Source organism: Carettochelys insculpta, chromosome 1, assembly GCF_033958435.1.
Source record: "Carettochelys insculpta isolate YL-2023 chromosome 1, ASM3395843v1, whole genome shotgun sequence".
NCBI classification, from domain to species: domain Eukaryota; kingdom Metazoa; phylum Chordata; order Testudines; family Carettochelyidae; genus Carettochelys; species Carettochelys insculpta.
In genome coordinates, this window is record NC_134137.1 from 219358031 (window position 1) to 219383293 (window position 25263).

The window sequence follows — 25263 nt, forward strand, 5'->3', positions numbered from 1 at the left end:
GTGGGGACCGGGGATAGGGTGGTGGGGGTCTCACTCCTCTGCCAGGATGGGGCGGCAATGAGCCATGGAGGCCATGAGTGCCCCTACACCATCCTGGGTCCAGGGTTCCCTGTGGGGCCAGGGGCACGGGAGGTAGTGGAGTGGCAGTGGTGCAGCGACCTGGGCCTTGATGGGGTGCACAGAGGGGTGGGGGCAGGAGGGGAGGTCTCAGGGGTGACTGCATTGGCCATCAGCTACCACCCAAGTTCCAGCTGGGTGGCTGGGTAGAGGTGGGGCTGGAACAGGGCAACAAGGGCAGGGGCTCGGTGGGAGAGGTATGGGGGGAGCTGTAGGTGGGGCGCAGGTGCCTGGTCCAGGCAGGTGGTGACGGTCTGGGAAAGGGCACGAAAGGCGTCCGCAACCCGATCCCAGGCTGCCTGCTCCATTGCCAGCCACTCCTGCAGGACCTGGTTTTGCTCCCGCTAGGTAGCTTTCTGGGAGGCAATGCCCTCCTCCTTCCAGGGGTGGTGGCATGTCCTTCTGCCACGGAGCACGTGGGATGCCCTGTGCCCCCTCACCAGCTGCTGCAGGACTCCCCAGAACATCAACAGGGCTGGCCCAGCCACCAGGTGCTGGAGCTGTGAAGACAGAAGGGAAGAGACAGGCGACCCGTCAGACCTGTGACCTGGCCACATGGGGGATGTGTCCCCCATGTCCAGTACCCAGCCCTCCCCACCCTCCCAGGGGCACTCCACATGCAGAGGGGTCCCAGCATAGGTGGCACATACGCTGGCCATAGTCTGCCCCAACCCTTCCAGCCCAGGCCATGTGCCCTGTGGTGCTGTCCACATGATTGGGTGCTGATGGCTGTGTGTGGGCCTCCCTTGGAGCTGAGGAATGTCCCGCCCCACATGCCCTGCAGTGCCTGAAATACTCAGCTCCCACCTGAGGGCGCCCCAAGGAGCCCGGGGGAGGCCTAGGTGCAGGTGGCCTAGCTGGAGGATCTGGACAGAATGGCCATCACCAGGGTCCTGTTGCTCGACTACTCCCCATCGCTGTCTGGCTCCAGCTTGTACTCCAGGTCATGATGTGTGTGTGTCGGGGGTGGGGACACTTCAGGGTCCTGGGTCTTCCTCCTTGACCTCCTGGAGTTCCTCCTCCGGCGTGGCGGTGTCAAGGGGCTCTTGTGGGGCGGCTGCCTTCTTCGCCCCAAGGAGGTGGCTGAGCTTGTCGTAACAGGGGCAGCTTGTGGGCACTGCCCCCGAGCAGCCTGCTGCATCCCTGGCCTTGCAATAGGTCTGCCACATCTCCTTGACCTTCATACTTGCTCCAGGGTAGGGGGGACTGGAGTGCCCCCAGGCAGCGAGTCCAGCGGACAGGCAGCCAAAGGTTGCGGAGTTCCACTGACACTCCGTGGTCTGTAGTAGGACCTCCTCGTCCCCATACAGGCTGAGGAAGTGTTGCAGCTCTGCCTCTGATTAGGACAGTACCTTTTTCTTCCTGCCCTGTCTGGAGTCCTGGGAGCCCTTCCCCAGGGTGATGTTGGGTACCTCTGGGGTGCAGGGCTCCGGGCTGCTACCCATGGCTGCCTGGGATGTGTTTGGCCCCTCGATGGTGTGCTGGAGGGCATGCGGCTGTAGGTGTTCCATCCCTGCTGCCAGTACACTCTCAGCTTCCTGCCACAGGGTTTCTGCATCTCTGGGACATTAAACACAGCCAGATGCAAGGAACATAGCACTCCTCTGGGGCTAGCCAGGGCATCTCCACACTCTGATGGGCCGGTACCATGGAGGACCCTCTCTTTCAAAAGAATGCCCTGTGGAGCGGCTACACACGTTTTCTCTCACAATTATTTTCAAAAGAAGGTGCTCTTCCTAACACAGGAAGGGAAGAGCGATTTTGAAAAGTGAGCCACATTCCTTCTAAAGTCATTTCAAAGGAGCACTGTTTGTGCGTAGCTGCTCCCTGGGATATTTTGAAATAGGCCCTGCTTTCAAAAGTATTTTCAAAGGAAATTCCTAGTGTAGCCACAGTCCTACTGACTTCAGTGAGAGTGACTGCTCATTGTGTGGAAGATCTGACCCACCCTCTAGAGTTCTCCTTCCCTTCAAGCTTAGCAGACCTCCCCTTCCTCCACAGTCATCATTTATGTCTATGCAATTTGCTTAGATGGGGAGCCTCCGAATATGCATGTACCTTTTTCCAGCCTTGGTTTACAGCAGAGGCAACAGTGTTGGGGGGTGGGCCGGGGCAGGTCATTCACCTCCCTAGATTCAGTTGTATTCCTAACATGCTTAGTAACACTGCTGAAGCCACCTGCCCTCCCTCCACTATCAGCAGACACGGGTCATTTCTGGTTTACTTACTCATGTCAAACAAGGAAACTAATGTTAGAGATGGAAAACGTGGCTGAGGTATTCTTTGTCCTCACCTGGGACTTGTAGGATTTCTTCCTCTCCTGTGATTGAGAGGCCGTTGCTGTTGGTGATATGACTGTCTCTTTTGTGAAAGTAAGTCAAAGAAGGTTGCAAATTGTCAGTGATACCCGAACACAGGCATAAAGGTGGTCTCCTGTGGTAGTGATGCAATAGCCTCAGAGAGCATGCTATAGAAGTATGGATGATACAACACAATTAGTTTTTGCGCTGACTTTCAGTGTGAATCCTCTCCTTTAGATTTCGTTTCTATAGGAAGAGAGATGCCTATCAAGAGCTATTGCTGATGCCATAGATCTGAAGGCAATATTAGCGACATCAAATGATGCCCCAATGGCATCTTTGGCCATGTCCTGGCCGTCTTTTTTAATGAAAGCAGATGTTAACTTTAATTGATTCTGGGAGTTTTTAAAGAAGATATGTATCTTCTCCAGAAGTTGAAACTAATACTTAACCACAATAGTTTGGTGATCTGCTGTGTACTTTTAAGGAAGTAAAAATAAACAAACATTTCTCTCTCGAGTCTCAGAAGGGTATCTACGTTAATCTGTACCTTCACACAAAACAAGCAGCTCTGTAGCACCTTAAAGACTAACAAGTTTATTTATTAGGTAATGAGCTTTCATTAGGTAAGACCCACTTCATCAGATCTGGAAAAGTAGTGATGAAGTGGGTGTTACCCACAAAAGCACATTACCTAATAAATAAAATTGTTAGACATTAAGGTGTTACAGGACTGCCTGATTTTTCTCTATAGAGAGTTCAACTTCTTCCCTTTATCATAAAGAGTAAGAAAGTTGAAAACCTGACTTAGATCTTTGAAATACTGGTGCTACAATTAAGGGAGCTGGACAGAAGGTGAATATAAAAACAAGAGAATCCCTCGTGTAGTATCTGGTGTAACCTGACCGTTTCTGAAATTGGTTGGAACAGTGATGACTAGATTGGAGGAATTTTGCTAGCTGCTAGAGCCATGTTAGCAAAAGTAACAAGACCTTATTCTCTGCATTAGACCTTAAATGTCAACAGCTGGAAGTGGGACCTTGTCCCAAGCCACTGATGGTAATTGTAAATTGATGCCATCGAGTACTCCCAGCAAACAGAGTGCGTGGGCAGCCATCCAGGAGAGATTCAAATGCTGCCTAGCGGATCGGCAGAGTGCCCAAAGCCGGTAGCTTGTGATGCTACTGGCGGCATACATCCTCACATGCTTCAGTGCACACAGCAAAATTTATCCTGCACAGGGATGGGAAAAAATTAGAGGCAACATTAATGAAATGGATGGATGGATGGTTGGCCTTAAATTTAACTGTGTCCACTGAAGGGGATAATGCTGCAGCTACTCCCACTGTTATCGAGAGATGAGCCACTTTCCAGTTCCATGACATATTTTAAATCATTAAGAACATAAGAACGGCCATATTGGGTCAGACCAAAGGTCCATCCAGCCCAGTAGCCTGTCTGCCGACAGTGGCCAGTGCCAGGTGCCCCAGAGAGGGTGGACCAAAGACAATGATCAAATGATTTGTGTCCTGCCATCCATCTCCAGCCTCTGACAATCAGAGGCCAGGCACACCGTTCCTACCCTTGACTAATACCCTTTCATCGACCTATCCTCCATGAATTTATCTAGCTCTTTCTTAAATTCTGTTATAGTCCTAGCCTTCAGTCTCCTCTGGAGAGGAGTTCCACAGGTTAACTATGCACTGAGTGAAGAAGAACTTTCTTTTATTAGTTTTAAACCTGCTACCCATTCTGGGGAGTCTTCCTCCTAGTATTCTTCCTCAGAGTCTACATGCCCTTGTTCTCAGCTCCAGACACCTCAATTCTGGGAGATGTTCCAGCACTGAAGTATTAGATTTTTCTGATACAGTATTGGTAAGAAGGGGTTATCCAATATGGCCAAGGCATTCAGGGTGGTATGGGCCTGTCCTGTCAATTGGCCCAGTCTGGCACTGTATCACTCAGCTGATACATAAAAGACCCAGGAGCATTAATTCTAGGGGAAAGACTATTTAGGATATGCTTCTGTCTTCACTATGAGCGTTGGATCTGTCCCAACATCCAATTGCAGATCAGATCCCACATCTGATACTGAAGAAACAGGAAGGGTATCCAATGGATCAGAGAGGTAGCCGTGTTAACCTGTATCTTCGAGAACTCCTCCTCCTCCTGGGGCACCTTATAGACTAACCAATATTTTGGAGCATAAGCTTTCTAGGGCAAAGATCCGCTTCATCATGCATCTAATGAAGTGGGTCTTTGCCCACGAAAGCTTATGCTCCAAAATATCTGTTAGTCTATAAGGTACCACAGGACTACTATTTGTTGTAACCAGTGTAAGGATCCAAAATGTGGAGAGTGGTGAAACACTCTGATGAACCAACTGGAGTCTTAGCTGGCAAGGATATGGACTTAGGAGATCTACTTTACGCATTGTACAGTCTCAGACTGTCGTCAGGAGAGCAATACAATATGATCAAATCCATTCTGCAATTCAGATGTGGATGACTTTGCTCTGTAATGATCACAGTATACCGTTGAACTGTCATAATCTTATCTGATGGTCTATTCTTCAAGTCTATCCCCTTGGGGCAATCCCAGGTTTTGAATCCTTAGCACTCCTGTTTAGCAAATGATTAAAGAAGCTGCTCGAGATGTGCTTCAATTTAGCCTTGCTCCTTTTTGAGAGAGAACTACACTGATTCCAGTAAGTCTTCCAGATCCTTAGCTTGTCTGTCCAGTATTTGTTCTGCCAGAGACTGAACCTGACTAGAGCGGGGATCTCAGGAGTTGGCAACTGGAAGCTCAGTTAATGTCACAGTGGAGCTCAGTGATAAAGACAAAATCTTCAATGTCAACGCTTTCTTGGATTTAGATGTACTTGGAGCCTAGCCAGACCTCTTATTCTTGTTCTCACTTCCTTTAGAATTAATGGATCCCAGAGGCTTTGTTAACAATGTTTCTTTTAACAGAAGAGCCTGAAGTCTATCCTGTGTCTCCTTCTGGACTCGAGAAATAAAGGTACTGCAGACAGCATATTGTGCTGGTAAATGATTCTTACCCATGTATTTCAGGCACAATATCTGCACATCTGATGCTGGGAAGACAGCTAGGCATGACACACACCTCTTAAATTCAATCTTCTTCATGCTAGGGTCCATCACATTGAAATCATTACGTATTCTACTTCAGCTAATAGACTATGACTACCCTACCTTAAAATGAACTTACCCTATAAATTAACTATACCAAAACTTAACCACGGGGGAGAAGTCTACAATCTGCAGGCCAGATTTAGCACGAGGCTCAGGTCCCCAACTTCAGCAGGGAGCCTGGGTTGGGTCTCCAAACCCACCTCCCTCTGATTTTGGAGCACTAGCACCGACTCCAACTGTGGGGTGTGGGCGAGAGCCTTAAGTCTCATGGAGAAGAAGTGCTGCACGCACTGCTGCTTCTCTGCCCCCCTGGTCCCCCCGCCCCCAGGAACTGCAGTGCAGGGAAATGTAGCCTGGAGGCTTGTCCTCAGCTGCTCCCATTGGCCAACTGCAGCCAATGGGAACAGCAGGGAGCAGTGCCTGGGACCAATGGGGGATGTGGAGCCAGGTGTGCTCCTCGGGGAGCTTTGCCACATAAGTATCCCCCATTGTCCTCTCTCACTCTCCTCCAACCCACACCCCTATCCCACTCCTGCACATCCCTCCTGCCCAGACACCAACCCCCATCCAGACCACTCACTCTCATCCAGACCCCGCACCATTAGCCTGTTCCTGCACCCTCCCCACTCCCAGTCTTCCCACCCTCAGCATATTCATGCATCCTCCCTCCTACTTAGACCCCACACCACCAGCCTGCTCCTGCACCCTCCCTCCTCCCCAGACCTCGCACGCCCATCCTGCTCCCCAGCAGCTGCCTCCCACACACTAAACCCCAAACTCCTCATTTTTGGTCCAGTCCTGGACACCCAGAAGAGTTAATCTGACCTGGGGGAACATGCAGAAGAAACTTATTTCTAGAAATAAAAACAAACTAACAGAAAGAAGGTGGTCTTATTCATCAAACAAATCAGGGCTGAAAGCCCAATTTCCTCCCCCTTCCCCTATGCCTTCATGGCTACCATTACTTAAAGGCAAATTTCTTCAAAAAGAGGAAGGTTTAAAACAACAGAAAACCTTACATTCTGGAGAAACCAACGATTTTTGTAAAGACCTTTAAATTTATGGAACCCCCACCTTTTATGCCTGCATTTTCATTTGACTCAATATTTCCAAAAAAATAATCTACAGTTTATGATGGCAAGGAATTCAAGTTACAAACTTATTTTTGAAAACTGTATCCACTTTATGAATGGTTAGCTAATTCTTTTTAAATTGTTATTTATTTTGCCAAGAATGATTAAACTAAGTTTATTTGGTTTATAAAAAAAAATACTAACATGACAGTGATGCCTAGTAATCTTACAAATGGTGGGTTTTAAGAAGACAATACTGTATTATTTAGAGAATAAGACATTTAATGTTCAGTTCTGCACGCACAGTCATATGATTAACTTTTGAAGTGAATGAGACTATCCATGTGTAAGAAACATATATATAAGTAGTTGCAGAACTGAGATCTTAAAGTAATTACATTATATCTTTCAAACTGCACACATATGAGAGAAGTTCCATTGGGACTATGCTGAGTGAACAACGCACTGACCCACAGGTACCCTCCCACCTACGGTACAAGAAAAAGAATTCCTCGTGGACTCCCCCGGTGGTTGAAATGACAAACTGGACCTATACATAGAATGCTTCCACTGGCGTGCACAGGCAGAAATTGTGGAAAAGCGGCATCACTAACCCCATAACCTCAGCCGTGCAGAACACAACGCCATCAACAGCCTCAGAAACAACTCTGACATTGTCATCCAAGAGGCCGACAAGGGAAGCTCTGTTGTCATCATGAATAGGACAGACTACCAAAAGGAGGCTGCCAGGCAACTCTCCAATACCACATTCTGCAGACCTCTGTCCAAGGATCCCACCAAGGAATACACAAAGCAACTACAGCATCTGCTCAACACCCTCCCTATAAAAACACAGGAACAGATTTACACAGACACACCCCTTGAACCCAAACCAGGTTTGTTCTACCTGCTGCCCAAGATCCATAAACCTGGGAATCCCGGACGCCCCATCATCTCAGGCATTGGCACCCTCACCTCAGGATTCTCTGGATATTTGGACTCTTTACTTAGACCCTATGCTACCAGCACCCCCAGCTTTCTTCGAGATACCACCGACTTCCTCAGGAAACTACAATCCATTGGTGGCCTTCCTGAAAACACCATCCTGACCACCATGGATGTAAAGGCCCTTTACACCAACATCCCATATGAAGATGGACTCCAAGCTGTTAGGAACATTATCCCTGATGAGACCGAGGCACAAATGGTGGCAGAGCTTTGTGACTTTGTCCTCATCCACAACTATTTCAGATTTGGGGACTAATTATACCTTCAAATCAGTGGCACTGCTATGGGCACTCGCATGGCCCCACAGTATGCCAATATTTTTATGGCTGACCTGGAACAACGCTTTCTCAGTTCTAGTCTCCTAGTGCCCCTCCTCTACCTGGGCTACATTGATGACATCTTCATCGTCTGAAGCTCTTGAAGAGTTCCACCATGATTTCAACAGTTTCCACCCCACCATCAACCTTAGCCTGGACCAGTCCACATAAGAAATTCACTTCCTGGACACTCCTGTGCAGATAAGTGATGGTCACATAAATACCACCCTATACCGAAAACCCACGGACCACTATGCTTATCTACACACCTCCAGCTTCCATCCAGGGCACACTATATGATCCATTGTTTACAGCCAGGCACTAAGGTACAACCGTATTTGCTCTGATCCATCAGACAGAGAGAAACATCTATAAGACCTTTTCCAAGCTTTCCGCAAACTACAATACCCACCTAAGGAAGAGAAGAAACAGGTTGATAGAGCCAGACGGGTACCCAGAAGCTACCTGCTACAAGACAGGCCTCTCAAGGAAAACAAGAGAACACCACTGACCATCATGTACGGCCCCCACCTAAGGCCTCTCCAGCGCATCATCAGTGATCTGCAACCCATCCTGAACAATGATCCTTCACTCTCACAGACCTTGGGAGGCAGGCCTGTCCTCGCCTACAGCCAGCCTGCCAACCTTAAACAAATCCTCACCAGCCACTACAAATCACAAACCAGTGACTCTAGGCCTGGAACTAGCCCCTGCAACAGTCCTCGCTGCCAACTCTGCTCACATATCTACACCAGTGACATCACCACAGGACCTAACACCAACTACACCAGCAGGGGCTCCTTTACTTGCACATCCACTAATTTAATATATGCCATCATGTGCCAGCAATGCCCCACTGCAATTTACATTGGCCAAACTGGACAGTCTCTCCGCAAAAGAATAAATGGACATAAATCAGACATCAGGAACGGTAATGTACAGAAGCCTGTGGTGGGACACTTCAATCTCCCTGGACACTCAGGCTACGTCTACACGTGCACCCAACTTCGAAATAGCTTATTTCGATGTTGCGACATCGAAATAGGCTATTTCGATGAATAACGTCTACACGTCCTCCAGGGCTGGCAACGTCGATGTTCAACTTCGACGTTGCTCAGCCCAACATCGAAATAGGCACAGCGAGGGAACGTCTACACGCCAAAGTAGCACACATCGAAATAAGGGAGCCAGGCACAGCTGCAGACAGGGTCACGGGGCGGACTCAACAGCAAGCCGCTCCCTTAAAGGGCCCCTCCCAGACACACTTTCATTAAACAGTGCAAGATACACAGAGCCAACAACTAGTTGCAGACCCTGTATATGCAGCACGGACCCCCAGCTGCAGCAGCAGCAGCCAGAAGCCCTGGGCTAAGGGCTGCTGCCCACGGTGACCACAGAGCCCCGCAAGGGCTGGAGAGAGAGTATCTCTCAACCCCCCAGCTGATGGCCGCCATGGAGGACCCCGCTATTTCGATGTTGCGGGACGCGGATCGTCTACACGTCCCTACTTCGATGTTGAACGTCGAAGTAGGGCGCTATTCCCATCCGCTCATGGGGTTAGCGACTTCGACGTCTCGCCGCCTAACGTCGATTTCAACTTCGAAATAGCGCCCAACACGTGTAGACGTGACGGGCGCTATTTCGAAGTTACTGCCGCTACTTCGAAGTAGCGTGCACGTGTAGACGCAGCCTCAGTGGCAGATTTAAGGGTGACAGTTCTGAAACAAAAAAATTTCAGAAATCAAATGGAGAGAGAAATCTCTGAGCTGCAATTTATTTGCAAATTTAACTCCATTAACCATGGATTAAACAGAGACTGGGAGTGGCTCGCAGCTTACAAAGGCAGTTTCTCTGCTTTGGGTGTTGATAGCTCCCCATTAGATGCTGACAAAGGCTCACATCCCCCCGTCTGATCTGACTTGTTTGTTCCTCTTTTGATAAGTACTGTTGATACTGGGCCATTTCCACCTTGCTGGATAGACCTTGTCAGCTCTGGCCCTCCCTCTTTCTGGGACCCCACTCTTTAAATACCCCTCTGAAACCAACCCCCCGCACTCACGCATCTGATGAAGCAGGTCTTTGCCCACAAAAGCTTATGCTCCAAAATATCTGTTAGTCTATAAGGTGCCACGAGACTTTTTGTTGTTCTCGAAGCTACAGACTAACATGGCTACCTCTCTGATATATGCTGACAACAGTACAGGTTGTACCTCCCACAACTGGAATCTGGTCCCGCAACGTCCATGGCCCAGCAGGTGGGGGTGCCAGAGGGAAGGGAAACTCCCTTTGTCTGGCAAATCCCCTCACTCAGGACCAATCAGGTTCCAAGGGTGCCAGATGAGGGAGGTGCAACCTGTACAGCTGTGGATTTTATCTGACGTTGCAACCTCAATGGGTTTCTGCTCCGCATCCATTGAATGTCTGAGTCAGTAAAGGAGGCAAAAGAAAAGCTCTTGCAAAGACATTTTCAGTAAAATCATGCAAGACAGTGCTTCATCAGACCATGAGCACAGGGCCTGGAGGGTGAACACTGCAGACTGCACAGAGAAGGAAAGGGCAGAGAGGAGAGGTGCATCAGACCATAACAGGAGTTCTCCAGCAGCAAACTCAAATGCTGCAGACTCTTGTGGACCCACAGATATAACAATCCCTCAGGCCTGCCTTCCTGAAATGGAAGGAACTCATCTTTCAAAATCTGAAAAATCCTGGATTAGATTATCAGTATAAAGAAAGCTGCAGAAGACAACCAAGGCTGTGCCACTCAGAGACTGGAGCAAAATTATGTTTTCAAAGAAGGCCAAATAACTTCAGTGGTACACAGCCACAAAAAAATTAAGAATGTTTTCATTAGCTTCATTTGAGCACAACTCAGAAGTTCAACATTTTTAGCTGTAGCTGTAAAGTATGTGTTTGCTATATCATTTATACAGAGTGTAAAATACATCCTGGAATTAATTATGAGACTCACAAGAAGCTCTAAACATAGTAGTTGCTGAACATTTTACAGAGGACTGTGTTAAGGTTGTGAGGCTTGAAAAGACGATACGGCTGGACGAGACAATTCCTTGGAAAAGAGATCTCCTAGATAAAAGGTCTGTATGGAACACATTTTCTGTCTACCACCTGAGAAACTGTCAACAGGACTACTGCCACCTGCAAAACAAAAAGGAAAGCTACTCAATTGCAATTCCTGCTATGAGGCACCTCTTCTGAAATTTACTACTGTTAGTAAATTTCAATATCAGTGGTTAAAGACCTACTTCAGCATGCCACAGACAGACCAAAAGTATCAGGGAAGACGTTCAAATGCCAGTATCCCACAACAAGAGAATCGAGTTCCCCTCCCATATATTCTACCACAGACTCCAAATACAAGCTTGTTTCTACCCAGAACTCTTGCACATATTTGGTAACGATATTACTCCATTTCCTCAAAGTTGTATCGCTCTCCCTAAACCCATAACCCTTCTATCCAGTATGTCCTACCAGAAAACATCCAAGATATGGGTGGTGAGTAAAGCAGGAAGAGTCAAAATATCAATTAGCTAACATACGTCTGTCAGTTAAACTTGGCATAAATGCAGTTCGTTATGACCAAGAAGAGGAGAAGGCTACTTACAAAGTTTACTGCATTTGTACTCTGGCCCAAAGAGCATAGTCTTCTGATGACTGAAATTTGTAGTCTTAATTATTGCCAGAGGCTCCATTAAAAAAAAACAAACAAAAAAAAAACTAGTGCTGTTCTCTCATGCCCTAAAAAGTAAGTCATCCTCAATACTACATATCTAAACTGATTAAGACCACGTTTATTGAAGTGCAAACCAGCTGTTGATAGCACTAGCCTCTTCTGCAGATGCAGAGTATTTTCCTCATTTGAGTTCCACTAGTTCAGTTCAATACCTAGTTCATTCAAAGTTGAGAAACCAACTGGAAACTGAAAAAGCAAGAAAGCTTGTTTCGCTCTTTCACGTTATGAATAAAGGCTAGGTGCGAAAGATTAAATCTCCTAGTTCTAAAATCTTGAATAACCTGATACCAGAAATAAGTTTTTTTCCCTTATCTCTCTCACACATGTAATTTTCTTTAGCTAATAATATATTTTCAAATGCTGATTTTGTGCTTTTAATTAAACACACTTCATTCAAACACTGCTTAAAATAAATTATAACTAAAACATTTATCATCCAGTAAACGTGAAGTGCTTCATTCACTAGTTTTTTACATAATAACAATGAAAAATTAAATAAAATGTATGCAAAGCTAAAAAACTACTAAAATATATGTGTACAGATATATCTCATTCTTGGCTGCAAAAAACAGTAAATTTATTAGAAGGGTTATTTTTAGTTGCAAATCAATGTTTTAAAGTTTACCAAACAATAAAAAGCAACCTTCCTTTAGGAAAACAACTAAGACTTACAAATGCAAAACATGATTAAATCTGGCTATTTAAATCAAGGTTTCCTGGTTCATGATCTAAAATTAATCTATACTCAACATCTACATTACTTTACTCCAAGTGGATGTACTCTTCTACAGCTCTCTTTTCCAGGAAATTTGGGGGTACCCTCCAGGGACAGCCGACCACTCAGACTGGATGATTAACAGCAGCCAGATGCGTTTCCCTGCAACCCAACTCCAGTGGTGTCAGCAAGCTGTCTCTCTTTATATGCTTGGGACGACACGGCTGCATTGCTTTGCATTAAAGTTTTCAAATTTGGATGGATATTTTTGCAATCATTGGGCTAGAAACTTTTAAAAAAAGATTATTTTTTTTTAAAAAATTACATACACACAGACACACACACACACACACACACACACACAGAGGCTACGTCTACGCTACATGACAAAGTCAATTTTAAGTCAGCTCGATTTTACAATGTCACTGTCTTCACTCTGAACGCGATTAGGTTGATTTTAGGGAGCACTAAGGTCGATATTACTACACCGACCACGTGAGTCGGTGTGGTGCCAAGTTCAAATTTAAAAGGTCGGATAAATGCTAGTGTGGAAATGGCAATTATTTAAATTGATTTTATTGGCCTCCAGAGGTATTCCATATGTCTTCCACAATGCCCCACAGTTGTCCGCTCTGGGCTCTTCCATCTTCGCTGCTCTCCAGGTGAGCAAGAAGTAGGTAACAAGAAGCAGGTAACAAGAAGCCCACAAATTTGAATTCAGCACCAGGAAACCCGGGAAATTGAAGTAGGCATCTGGGTCCATTTTGATGTCATTTAGTTGTGATCAGCACAGTGATCACACCTAGCCATGACAAAAACTGCCCCAGCATGGGGTGGTGGCTTCTTCTTCTTCTTCCCTGCACAGGATACAGCAGGAGAGGCCAAGATTTTTTTCAGCGCTGGTGCCAGCTCCTGCACCGCCACACCACGTGGCGGCTGCGCTGTGCGGGTCATGCTTGTACGAGAGGCTGAGAAACTTCTTTTCTGTGGTTCATTTTTCTACAAGGGCAGCCCCTCCTTCCTCACAGGTGCCATGCAGTCAGAGGTCAATCCTCCACCCAACCACATCACATGGCTAGTCCCGGACCCAATAAAAGCATGTGCCTGCGGTGCAGTGCAGACCATGCTTCCAGACAGCACCATGTCCTGGCTTGCACACAGTGAAATCTCCTTCCTGCGCAAAGATTGTCGAGGGCTAGCTGTTGCTGGGGGAGCCGGGGAACCTCAATGGCCCCTCATAGGCAACCCGAGCCAGGGAGCTTGGTTTCTGCTATGTTTTTGGTGGGGCACCATGCGCCAGGAGGCTCGCAGAAAGCCCCTGAAGGGACCATATCAACTGGTCCCTCAGCTACAACCCCCACCCATCAATGTATGGAGGGGGCTACCCCCTCTCCCCATCCGGAGAAAGCCCCTGAAGGGACCATGTCAACTTGTTCTTCAGCTTCCGCCCCAACCCTGTAGAGCAAACCATTGTACCAAAGCAAGTTTTGGAAAGTTGGCTCCCTTTCCAGAAAGCACTTTTTGTTTTCAGTGAACTGAATTGTTTCCATTATTAGTTGCAGTTAAGTCTACAGCATGTGATTTTAAGTTGGATTAACAATTAGTCCACTGCTTTCTTTCAAACAATAACTCTTGAAAAATCTAGATGTGTTTAAATGAGGACCACTGCTTTTCCTCAAAGGCTTTAATAAATAACAGAAGGATATCACAAGCTGTAATCTATTCTCATAATATTATCAGAGATGATGTTTTATCTGCTTTTTATAAAATCTTTGATAATTCAGTTATAAAAGCAAGAGATTTCAGTTACTTCAGGGATCTTTGTTGACGCTTTCTTTCGGCAAATTCCTTATCAAATGGCTTCCTTAAGACCGGTCACACCACACTGTGGTTTCAAGGGGGGAAAAGTAGCTGAGGGACCAGTTGACATGGCACAATCACCTGGGTGACCCCAGAGCACAGAGTCATTCTGGCACGTGGGTAAGACAGTCCCCCAGCCTGGTGTGCTAGCTGGCTGATCAGGCAGAAGTCATACTTCAAGGGATTAATGTGAAGGTGTTCTTTCAACAGGGGGAAAAGCAGTTGAGCAACCATTTTACACAGTTCAGTCACCTTCTAAAGCCAACCTATTTAGTTTTCTTTTGCCTGGGATTCCCTACTTTTCCTTTCTTTCTTCCTTCCTTCTGAAAAACTGGCCGTTTGCTTTCCATGGGAGGGGAATGAGGGCAATGCAATGTGGAAAGATGACATCACATACCTACAACCACCTGTGGAGCATTTTTTCCCAATGTCAGCAAAAAAACCCAGAATGTTACAGGGCTGAGGGGACTGTGGGATAGATTGCAGCAGTGTATTGTGGCAACAACAGATCTTTGTCTATTTACTGTGGCAGCACTAACTTAAATTTGTGGGGACCTTGTGGGGAGGTGAGCATACTCAAATCTGAATGTATAAAACCCAGTGTTACAAAAATCAAATTTAATAAAAATCGAATTTATCTTATAGCATGGATGTAGGCAGAGAGAGAGAGACCTTAAACTGTCCAGAAGTCGAAGACATGCATTTTGAAAAGACTTCTAGTCATCACAGATATTTGAAGAAGAAGATTTTTCATGCCTCATTTATAAGAATTAAAGTGAAATAATTCCTCATGCATTTGATTTTGAAAATTCAAAATAGCTTATATCCATATACATATTTCTACAGTTTGGCATTTGTGGTGGTAACAGTCAGTTAGAAGAAAGCATAACAATGGAGAAAAGCTAAATTTCAAAGAGGCACATGTTAATATCCGAAAGTTAAAGATTTTATTGAAAAAAATACATAGAATATTCAACTATCCTCACCCATTTGTATGTGTCAAATTTGGAGCCTAAATCCAAAGAAATAAAACAAAGGGAATTTACTCCTGCTTTAAATGTAAATTACAACACAACCTTAAGTATGGAGTCACTACAGATGCCTCCATAATATATCACCCCAACTGGACTAGCTGCTTTACTGATTAAACCCTGACCCTAACAATTTCAATAAATTCCAATTTACGGGAACATTTCTGAAATTTTATGATGGAAAACAGCAAGTGTTCTTTTCTCACTTTCTCATTTTGTTATAGGACAGCCAAAATAACTTAGGTTTAACTAACAAACAGGCCACACTGAGTACAAGACAATAGCTGAACATCTGTTCAGTGCAGAAGTTCCCAAAATGCAGTCCATAGAGAGCTGGCTGATTATATGAAGCTGGCGCTCTCTCTCTCATTTCCAGCTGGTACACTGCATTAAAAGCAGCTAAAAAATACATTAAATACTTTCCCAATATCAATTTTCTGTGTAAACAACGGCTATCGTTGCCCCAGGGATGTTATATAATCACAAGTGCAAAGGGACATGGTCTGCCCAACTGTGAATAGTATCGGTGGCAATCCAAGAGACAGTCTGTACTGAACATGGTCTTCACTACGAAGTAATTTGAGAAACTGCATGTTGGATACCTTACTAATTCCTCATTATCTACAGCCATTATGTTTATAACATGTCAAACAGCAGGCTGTTTTACAAATGACCAATAGCAGATAAGTATGTCCACAAGACACAAAAACTAATGTTAATTTTTGACTATTAATAAGAATGTGAAACTATCTAGTGCATGGCAAGAATGCACATGTGCTTTCTAGCAGTTGGTAACATTTCTTATTTGTGGAATGATATAATGCTTTTGAATAATTGCTACTATACTTATTACAACAATGTGCATTCTTCTACACTCAGGATAAAGCACTTACAAGGTGACATGCATATTCTACCTTCTGTTACCTTATAGAAGATTATATTGCAAAACACACAAGGAAATTATCAAACTATATTCAGACTACTAGAAGTGGGGCTGGCAGTACTATCCATTATTCAGATTGCCCAGCACTTCCCATTATAAAACTCTGTTTTCAGTTGCTTATACCTTTATCAAACTGTAACCCTTTAAACTGAAATATTTGGTCCTGGGTATCTGTCTCTGACTGAATTTTTTGGAAAACATCACCTAAAACAGTTTTGCCATTTTTGAGAATGAGACTAGGAAAAGATACATTATTTTGCTCACGTTAAACAATTCTTGAGACATTTTCATAGAGAAGTTCCACGAACTCCAGACTCTGGAACAGCAACTTGAAATTTACCAAAGGGTGACCTCTTTTTTAGTAATGTATCTTTTGCCATACCCATGAAAACCCACCCAAACGTGGATAAGTTATTGCATCTGAAAATTCCCAATTTGCACATGGTCACTCAAGGCTTGCCAGAGTTTCAGAGCTAAATACCTTGAAAATTCCATCTGTCCTGGGTCTGTCCCAGCCAGGGCCTAAACAAGAGTTTCCCTGCAACCTCAGCATTGGACTTCAAGCCATGACTAGGCTCCAGAACTCAGAACAGGGAGTCTGTGCCTACTGTGCTCTCAATCACTCCCCTGCTGAGTGGGCCCAGGAAGCATGGAGGAGAAAGCTGTCTGACTCAACTATAGATGGGATAAAGGTCAGTCATTGCAGAGTGCACTGGATCTAGGAGCTGAGGAGGGGAGTGGATAGAGCAACAGGGATTTGAAGCTGTCCATGAAGAAAAGAAGGAAACTGTGTCTGGCTTGTCAAGAAGACTGGGGATTAAGGTGGGATAGGGAATGAAGTATGTGAAAGGAGGGATAACAACATGAGAGATGGGGGTGGAGGTTTGAGAACTGGGAACAGGAACTGGTGGGTTGGGGACAATTAAGACACAGATTGGAAAAGGAGCCCAGGCAGGGAAACTGGAAGTCAGTTGGGAGTGGGGACATCTGAGGAGGAAGAGAGGCACAGATGGGCAAAAGGAGTCTGGGAATGTGTGGACAACCCAGATTAAGAGACTAGGATTGGCTAGGCAAGGAGATTGCAGTGGAGAGGTGACTGACAAGTTAAGGAAAACTGAACTGCAGGAGGAGCTGGGAGGAAAGAAACAGGACTGGAACAGAGGTGGGTAGCACAGACTGAGTCAAGTTACTCAAGTTCAGAGGAATGGCAGAAGAGCACACTTTCCTCCACAGCTGAAATGGAATTAAAAGTTACTGATTCTCACCATTCTTCCGCTTTCAACAAACAACCATAAAACTCAATGGCAAACTTTCTCAGTGTGTTCAAGTGCTGTTCTACATAGAGCAGATGACAAATTACTATTGCCGTCAGCATAACTGGCAGAAGCCCAGAGGATGGATCTAAAGATTCCAATTGTGTGTCAGTATTTTTTCAGAGTTAATTTTATTTTTAACCCAGAAAATTACAGGTACAAAAAAGTTAAAAGAAAATTATTAAGCATGTAAAGTTGAGCACTCGAAAGTTAGTGAGTAACTTGTGCAACCTGAAAGCAGTCCCCTTGTGCCAGGGTAGATTCATTTAAATCACCAAGAGAACATTCTTGATTTAAATCAAGTTTACTACAATACATCTTCACATATTTCTTACACAATGGTATAAATCTGATCACTAAAACATTAATTTACAACATGTAAGAGGGTATAATTTGTGGGTGTTTAAGATTGTTATTATTTCCCAAATAAATGAAAATCAAATTCATAATATTCATTACTTTATGTCAAGTGACAGATGCAGCAGCAGAACGTCTAGAATTAAGAACTAAATCTTGCACATAAACACAACAGCTCTCAAGCTAAATTTTAAATCTTACATAAAGGTTTCAAATTTGCAATTGCACCAGTCTCCTGAGTTGCTGACTTTTCCCCCCAGTTTTTCAAATGTTATTAATTCTAACAGACAAGTGATCACTACACTAAATTATGGTGTCCCTATATATAACTAGGTATCATCTTCCCCACTCCTACTGTCATTCTTATTCATAGACAAAAAGAAATGAGTTTTCCTGTTTTTTCAACTCCCAGCCAATTTCTTAGTTTTGTATGAAATATATCAAACTATGAAAAAAGTTCTCTCTGTGCCTGCAAAGGAAGCTACTGCTGCAAAAATGTGACTTAGCAACTGTTTCAAGGTGACTGGCTAATTATTTCCATCAGTTCAGGGGGGTGACTTTGCTTACAACTTCAGCAAACACGTACTGATTAAATGGTTTCACTCCAGCCCTGAAACTTCTTATGACTTCCATAACTGAGGATAATTACGAGATGCCCTTGCCACAGCAGCATCATCTTCTTCAGAAGTTAAACATCTACCTTTATATCTAAAGCTGGGAATGTTCACAGGAAAATAAGGTGGAGTTAGTGCTTGATCCAGTCCCTTCTTTATTGCCTTCAGTTTAACTTTTTGGTGAGGTATTTCTTTTGTCAACGTCTCCAAATTTTGAGAGAATCACCAGTGCAGCAGCATTTTTTCTGACATTTAAGGCTATGGATATACACTTTGGAATACTAAGAATATCCTCTGTAATCCAATGTTAGATACTTTGGACAAGTTACTTGTGCCAATTTTATCATGCTTCTCCACTTCTCCCCTTCTTTCCCCAACCAAAAAAAAAAAAACAGACTAGGCCACTTCTTCATAAATTGTTTAAATCAACCAACCACAGAAGTTCATCACACATGTTGAAGAAGAATTGGTCTGGATCCTCTTGCTCTCATTAGTGAAGCTGAAGCAAAATAGTTGGTACAGATATATTGTGTGACTTTAGCATTGTCTTTTGTTCCTGGAGAACATCTACCAAAGTCTTTGGCTAAAAGATGCATTAAATAGCCACTTTAGTCACTATATAGTATCCTTCCATTTCTTCTAAGTATCGTCTTATCTTTGCCATATTTGAAACACTGTGACAAAACTGCCCATGTGGATTTTTGCTCACTGTTTATTACAACCTTAATTGACACTTCTTTTTAATATCCTCGTGTGGGCATTTCACGAAGTAGCTATTGTTTCTGAAAGATATGCAACCGCAGCTTCAGCTGTCACACAGACACATATTATTGGATCATTGTGTGCATTGTTCCAAACATCAGTGCTTAAACTGGCAAATCTCCCCTCAGTATGCCTTGTGCACTGTTGACGTTTCTTCTCATACGCTGCATCTAGCAATCTTCCACCAATACATGCTCAACCAGGTCGAGCACATCCTGGTTGTAAGGACTCAACCATATCAATTGAGTGTTTATTGTTGAACAATGTGAAAAGGAGAATTTGTGGCATAAATGAATCGAGCAATCTTTTCACCTTTGGCATCTTTTTGCTGTTTGCTGGTCCTTACTATGAACCCATATATGGTAGTGGTTTCACTGGATGATTCCTATGTGAGGCTGGGCAAATCATCATTAAACCAAAGTTTTCGGGGAGGCAGCAGGGGTGGGGTGTCACTGACTGTGTGTTCTCCATTTTATACATGACTGACTTGAGACCCTGAGGCGTGATTAGCAGAACCATTCATATCTGCTAATGAAGCCAGTGGAAGTGGTGTTTTGAATGTACACAATGTTATATAACATTAAGCACTTGAAAAATCAGATTTTAATATTTCAAATGGAACAGCCCAAATTTGCGGAAACTTTTCATCGTACTCTTCTGTGTAAAATGGTGATCACAGACCCACTCACCTCACAGCGGTATTGTTGTGAAGATAATTTAACATTTTTAAGCACTTTGATATTACAGTGATATTCTTCATAAAAAAGCCCTTGAAGCAATTAATCATGCTAAGCAATGAGGCAAAAAAATAATAATGAAGTTTCTCATTAAGTGAGCACCATCCATTCTGCACACTGAATGAGGCAGGGTTCCTTTGGAAAAAATAGTACAGGTTGAACTTCTCTAGTCCGGCACCCTTCTGACCTGACCAGTGCCAAACAAGAGAATTTGCTGAACCATGGGAGATCAATGTTGTTTACTAATATTACAAACACTTCTGCTGCTTACTGGGCTCTTCGAAGTCATTTAGAGGTAAGTTACAGCTAAATTGCAGCATAGAACACTGAGAGCCAGGACTGGTGGCTGTAACAAACTTTACAGAACTGTAGGAAACTTGGCCACAGCCACGATAAGTGGTTCTTCCAACGAAGTAATATCATGCTCAACTATGGATGTTGCCAGATGATAGTGTGCTGGATCTGAGAGGTTCAATCAGTATGACCATGTAATTAAGGACTACATCATTATAAATATGGCACAAGGGGACTGAATTAAGATTACACAGGTATTATGTGACCTTTTGCTTGCCCGCTGTTGCAATCTCAATCATGGTCTTTTAAACATAGGTGTTTGTGTACATTCTGCGTATAAGAGTTTCTCATGGAATTTTTTTATGCATTACGTAGGGAAGAAGTGTTTTCATTGATAGTAATCTTTGCCAAAAATGAAAAATATTTTTTGAAAAGGAAAAATATACTGTAAACTCTTTCATATCCAGCAACCCCAACACCGGGAGTTTGCCAGATATTCTGGATAAGAGAGAGGTATACCTAGTAATGCATAACACTAAAGAAAAAGAAGATAAGATACTGAGAAACAAACAAAAATGTATGCAGAATACTTTATTTACCAACAACAGTAGTACTGCACACTGTAAACATACTGTATTTGGTGTGTTTATTTGTATTTATTTTCACTATACAGTACTTATGGAAAACACAACTAAAATTTACTTATGGTTAAAATGCCGGCTATTTGAGAGCTCCAGATGATAGAATGCCAGATATGAAAGAGTTTACTGTACAACCAATTTATCTTTTCTACCATGTCTTGACATTCAGTCACATTGAGCAGCACTGAAATTGACAACATAGGAGCCACAAAGCTTTAGCACACACTCCTCTTCCGCTCCTTTTTTTAAACAAAAGTTGTGATTTAATCTAGTTCTTATCTCACAGAAGTGTTCAAATCCAGGAGAGAGGTCCTAAAATGTGACTTCAAAGAACAACATCAATCTGAAAATTAGTGTGCGGGTTTCCAAACTATTTCATGAATGGACATCTCAAAAAGTTTGCATTCCCAATTGCAAACAAATGGACAATTTTTTCCTTCCATTTATAATGAGGCATTCCTGTGGCTGTTATGGCAACTGCTTTATAGTGAAGCTGTGTTCTTTTCAACACAATATATATTTTAATTCACTTAGCTGGAAATAAGATGGAATGCCAGAACTGTATGGTTTCAATACTACAATTTGGGCAAACTCTGACAGTTCAAAACATAAGTTAAATGTCAATAGAGTATGATACCTGTCATCAAATGCCACCGTACTTTGTGATTTTTAAAGAATGTTTTCTTCTGCTGTATTAGCATGTGAAAGATACATGCAAGAACAGACAAAATTGTATAGCCAGCATCACTATTTCTCAGGCATAGTCAGAAACAAAGTAAACTGAAAAAAAAGATCTGAGGAAGAAATATTTTATTTAGCTACAGAATTCAGATTTTTAAGACGTGAGAATTCCCTCAACCATAAGATCAAAGCATGCTGAATAGTAACAGAGAGATAGCCCTGTTAAGTCTGAAAAGGAACTTTAAGGATCGCTTGCAAAGGGAGAGTACGGAGCTCTCTTTTATATTCAAATTCGACACATTAACAAGTGGTTGCAACCGGGAGGCGAATTATTTGGGCCATTATATGGACTCTTTTACACACTTTGTTTTATCTCACTCTTGCCCCCCCACCCCCCGCAAACCACATCCCCTCTGCTCTTCTGATTTGCCCACCTTGATTACAATTTTTCTGATTTGTCAATCTTGATTACTATTTTTGGTTCTCTGTGCCTTACATATTGAGTCTGTTCAGGTATGGCTATGGTCTGAAGAAGTGGGTCTGTCCCATGAATGCTTATAACCTAATATATTATTTTGTTATTCTTTAAAGTACTACTGAACTGCTTTTCTGTTTTGATAAGATCAAAGCAGTATTACATTAATCTGTTCATTCACCATCCTCAAAAAGACAAAATTTGACTTGTAAATTCTAGTAGACTAAAGTGTACAGTTATTTTCCAAAAAAAAAAAAAAAAAAAAGACAACGCATTAATTTCCCGAAAAGAAGAGCACATGTTCTGGTCTTTTCTACTAAAGATGTCCCTTTAGTTCATATTGGACAGACTTCAAACTCTCTTAGACAAAGAGTTAATGGGCACAAAACAGACATAAAAACACTCCTGATCTACAAACCGGTCAGCTGACATTTTAATAGAGTGGGCCATTCTGGTAATGACTTAAGAGTTTGCGTCTTACTGAAGAGGAATTTTCACACTACTTTGGAAACAGAGGCTCCTGAACTCTTTTTTATATTCAAATTAGACGCATTAACAGGTGGGTTGAACTAGGATGCTAATTTTCTGGGTCATTATAGGGGCTTTTCTGCAAACTTGGCTTAATCTAATTCTTGATTCCCCCCTCCCCCGCCCCTCTACTCTCTCATTTGCTCACCTTGATAATTTTTTTTCTGATTTGTCAACCTTGATTACTTTTTTGGTTCTGGTTTTGGTGTTACTGAAAAAGAATTTTCGCACCGTTCTTCAAAGGGAAGCAGCCGAGCTGGCTTTTATATTCAAATTCGGCACATTAACACATGGTTTAAACCGGGACGGGAACTTTCTGAGTCACTATAGGGGCTCCTCTGTATACTTGGCTTAATCTAATTCTTGACCTCCCCCCGACCCCTGCACTCTGAGTTGCTCACCTTGATTATCTTTTTCTCATTTGTCCTCCTTGCTTACTGTTTTTGGTTCTCTATGCCTTAAATATTGAGTCTGTTCTGGCCTGGCTACGGTCTGAAGAAGTGGGTCTGTCCCAGGAAAGCTCACCCAATAAACTATTTTGCTAGTCTTTAAAGTGCTACTTGACTCCTTTTTTTTTTTAGTTCTCTATGCCTTAAATATTGATGCATAACAGAGAGAAAACCATGCTACTCTATACACTATTAAAAAAAAGCAGTAAAGTAGCACTTCAAAGACTAACAAAATAAACGTTGTTAGTCTTCAAACTGCTACTTTACTGCTTTTTTGTTCTTAAATATTGAGTCTGTTCTGGTCTGGCTATGGTCTGAAGAAGTGGGTTCGTCCCACAAACGCTCACCTAATAAATTATTTTGTTAGTCTTTAAAGTGCTACTTTACTGCTTTTTTGTTTTGATACACAAATTATGTTACCTGTCTCTACTGTCTACAACTGGAGTTTCATAAACTAACCACCTGTACCTCCTGCCTTCTAGATGATGCCAGTCTGCACACATAATGGAAAGAAAAAAATCTTTAAGTTGTCAATATACTGTACTGAGATCCTAAAGAAGCCAAATTTTATTTCATATATACACTGTCTGCTCCAACATTAGTACAACCTTTAACCACCAGCTCCTGAACTTTCATTTTTCATGGTTTCCATTTTCTTGCCTGTCTTGAAATCACTTCAGAAATAAAGCACCATACAAATTCAGAGAAGCTCAGACTAGGAAATCACACCCTATAACACGATACAAAACACAGGAATAAACAGACTCCTGCTCCCCAAACCCTGGAAAGCATTTCTGCTGCACTTTCATTTACCACCTTGGCACCAGCATCCCACCTGCGTGAAACCACCTCATCTCACCTCACCTTTCCAGCTAGGCTGAAGTCACATTAAGATGACACAGCCAAAGCCAACACTGGGGCACGCGTTGGCATTTCCCCAGCTCCCATTCTACCCTTGGGGGAACACTCAGTGACTGATGGGAAAGGGCGGGGGCGGTACAAGGCACCTCCTCGGCTAGCGACCACAGCTCTCACGGGAACCGGAGATCAGGGGTCTGGGGATGCAGCCTGTCTTCTCACCCCCACTACGCAGCGCTGGCTGGGTGACAACGCGCCAGGCCGCCAGAGCCCGCGGCGCAGCGGTGAAGCCCCGGAACTGGGGCGGGGAGGGGGCTCCGGACACAGGACCCCTCTTCCCCCCTTTGTTTGCAGCAGCGGGGACGGGGGCAGCCCCGGGAGGCAGAGAGGGGGCGATGCACTCGCCTCCGGTTACCCCCAAGCAGGAGACCGGGAAATGTGGGGGCTGCCCCCCCCCAGTTCACCCCGACCGCGGGGGCGGACCCGCAGCCTAGCGGGTACAACACCACCCTCCGGGCGCCGAGGACGGCTGGGGCGGCGCAGGGGAAGGGTGAGGGGCAGGGGGAGGGGAATCCCTGCAAACCTCCCGCCGCCGTGGGCTGTCCGTCCGTCCGTCCCGCAGGCTCCCACACGCACCTTTCTGCGCCCGGGCGCCTCGCAGCAGCAGCAGCAGCAGCAGCGCGGCGGCCGCCGGCCGGGTCCCGGCGGGGAGCGGCCGCTCCGGGCTCAGCATGCCCCGCAGCGTCTGCGGCGCGGCCGCCCGCCGCCCCAGCGCATCCCGCGGGGCTCCCCCGCCCCGCCGCCGGCAACGGGACCCACCACCAGCGGCAGCGGCAGCGGCAGCGGCAGCGGCGCCGCCCCCTCCTCCCGCCTCCGCAGCCGCAGAGCCCGCGCACCGCCCCCTGCCGTGGGCGCAACCGCTTCCGGGTCCGCGGCTCGGCCCCCGGCCGCTGCCTCACACACACACACACACGGACAGACACACAGGGCGCGGGGCGGTGCCACAGGAAAGTGGAAGCCCCGCCCCCGCCCCCGCCCCCGCCCCATTGGTGTGCAGGGGGGAAGGTCTCACCCGAGCCGCTGAAGGCGCGTCCCCCGCCCTTGCCCTCCGACGGAGCGAACCGAACAGGCACCGCAAGGCGGGAATGCTGCCCCCCGGCGGGCAGGTGCGAAAGAGACTTTCCTTCACTTTGCCGCTGCACGCCGGCCAGTTGTGTCGACAAAACCCGTGGAAGGTCCACGGACAAAGTGGCACTTCGGCAGAGAACCTGTTTGCCTGGCCCAGAG

General features: G+C 44.8%; 1 protein-coding gene across 5 annotated transcripts in view; it reads right to left on the bottom strand.

Annotated features, from left to right (window-relative positions):
* DCBLD2 (discoidin, CUB and LCCL domain containing 2) overlaps positions 1 to 24837 on the bottom strand; it is a 93867-nt gene extending 69030 nt beyond the window's left edge. For 2 of the 5 annotated variants that reach the window (XM_074999640.1, XM_074999629.1), the window contains exons 1-2: positions 24613 to 24837; positions 447 to 617 (exon numbers count right to left, since the gene is read on the bottom strand). In XM_074999640.1, the coding sequence (XP_074855741.1) occupies positions 447 to 617; positions 24613 to 24709 (268 nt within the window). In that variant the 5' untranslated portion in view covers positions 24710 to 24837. Of the gene's footprint in view, positions 1 to 446; positions 618 to 10938; positions 11124 to 24612 lie in introns of all 5 variants that reach the window. The other 3 variants (XM_074999673.1, XM_074999652.1, XM_074999663.1) reach the window with 2 other exon arrangements.
* Positions 24838 to 25263: the final 426 nt, after the last annotated feature.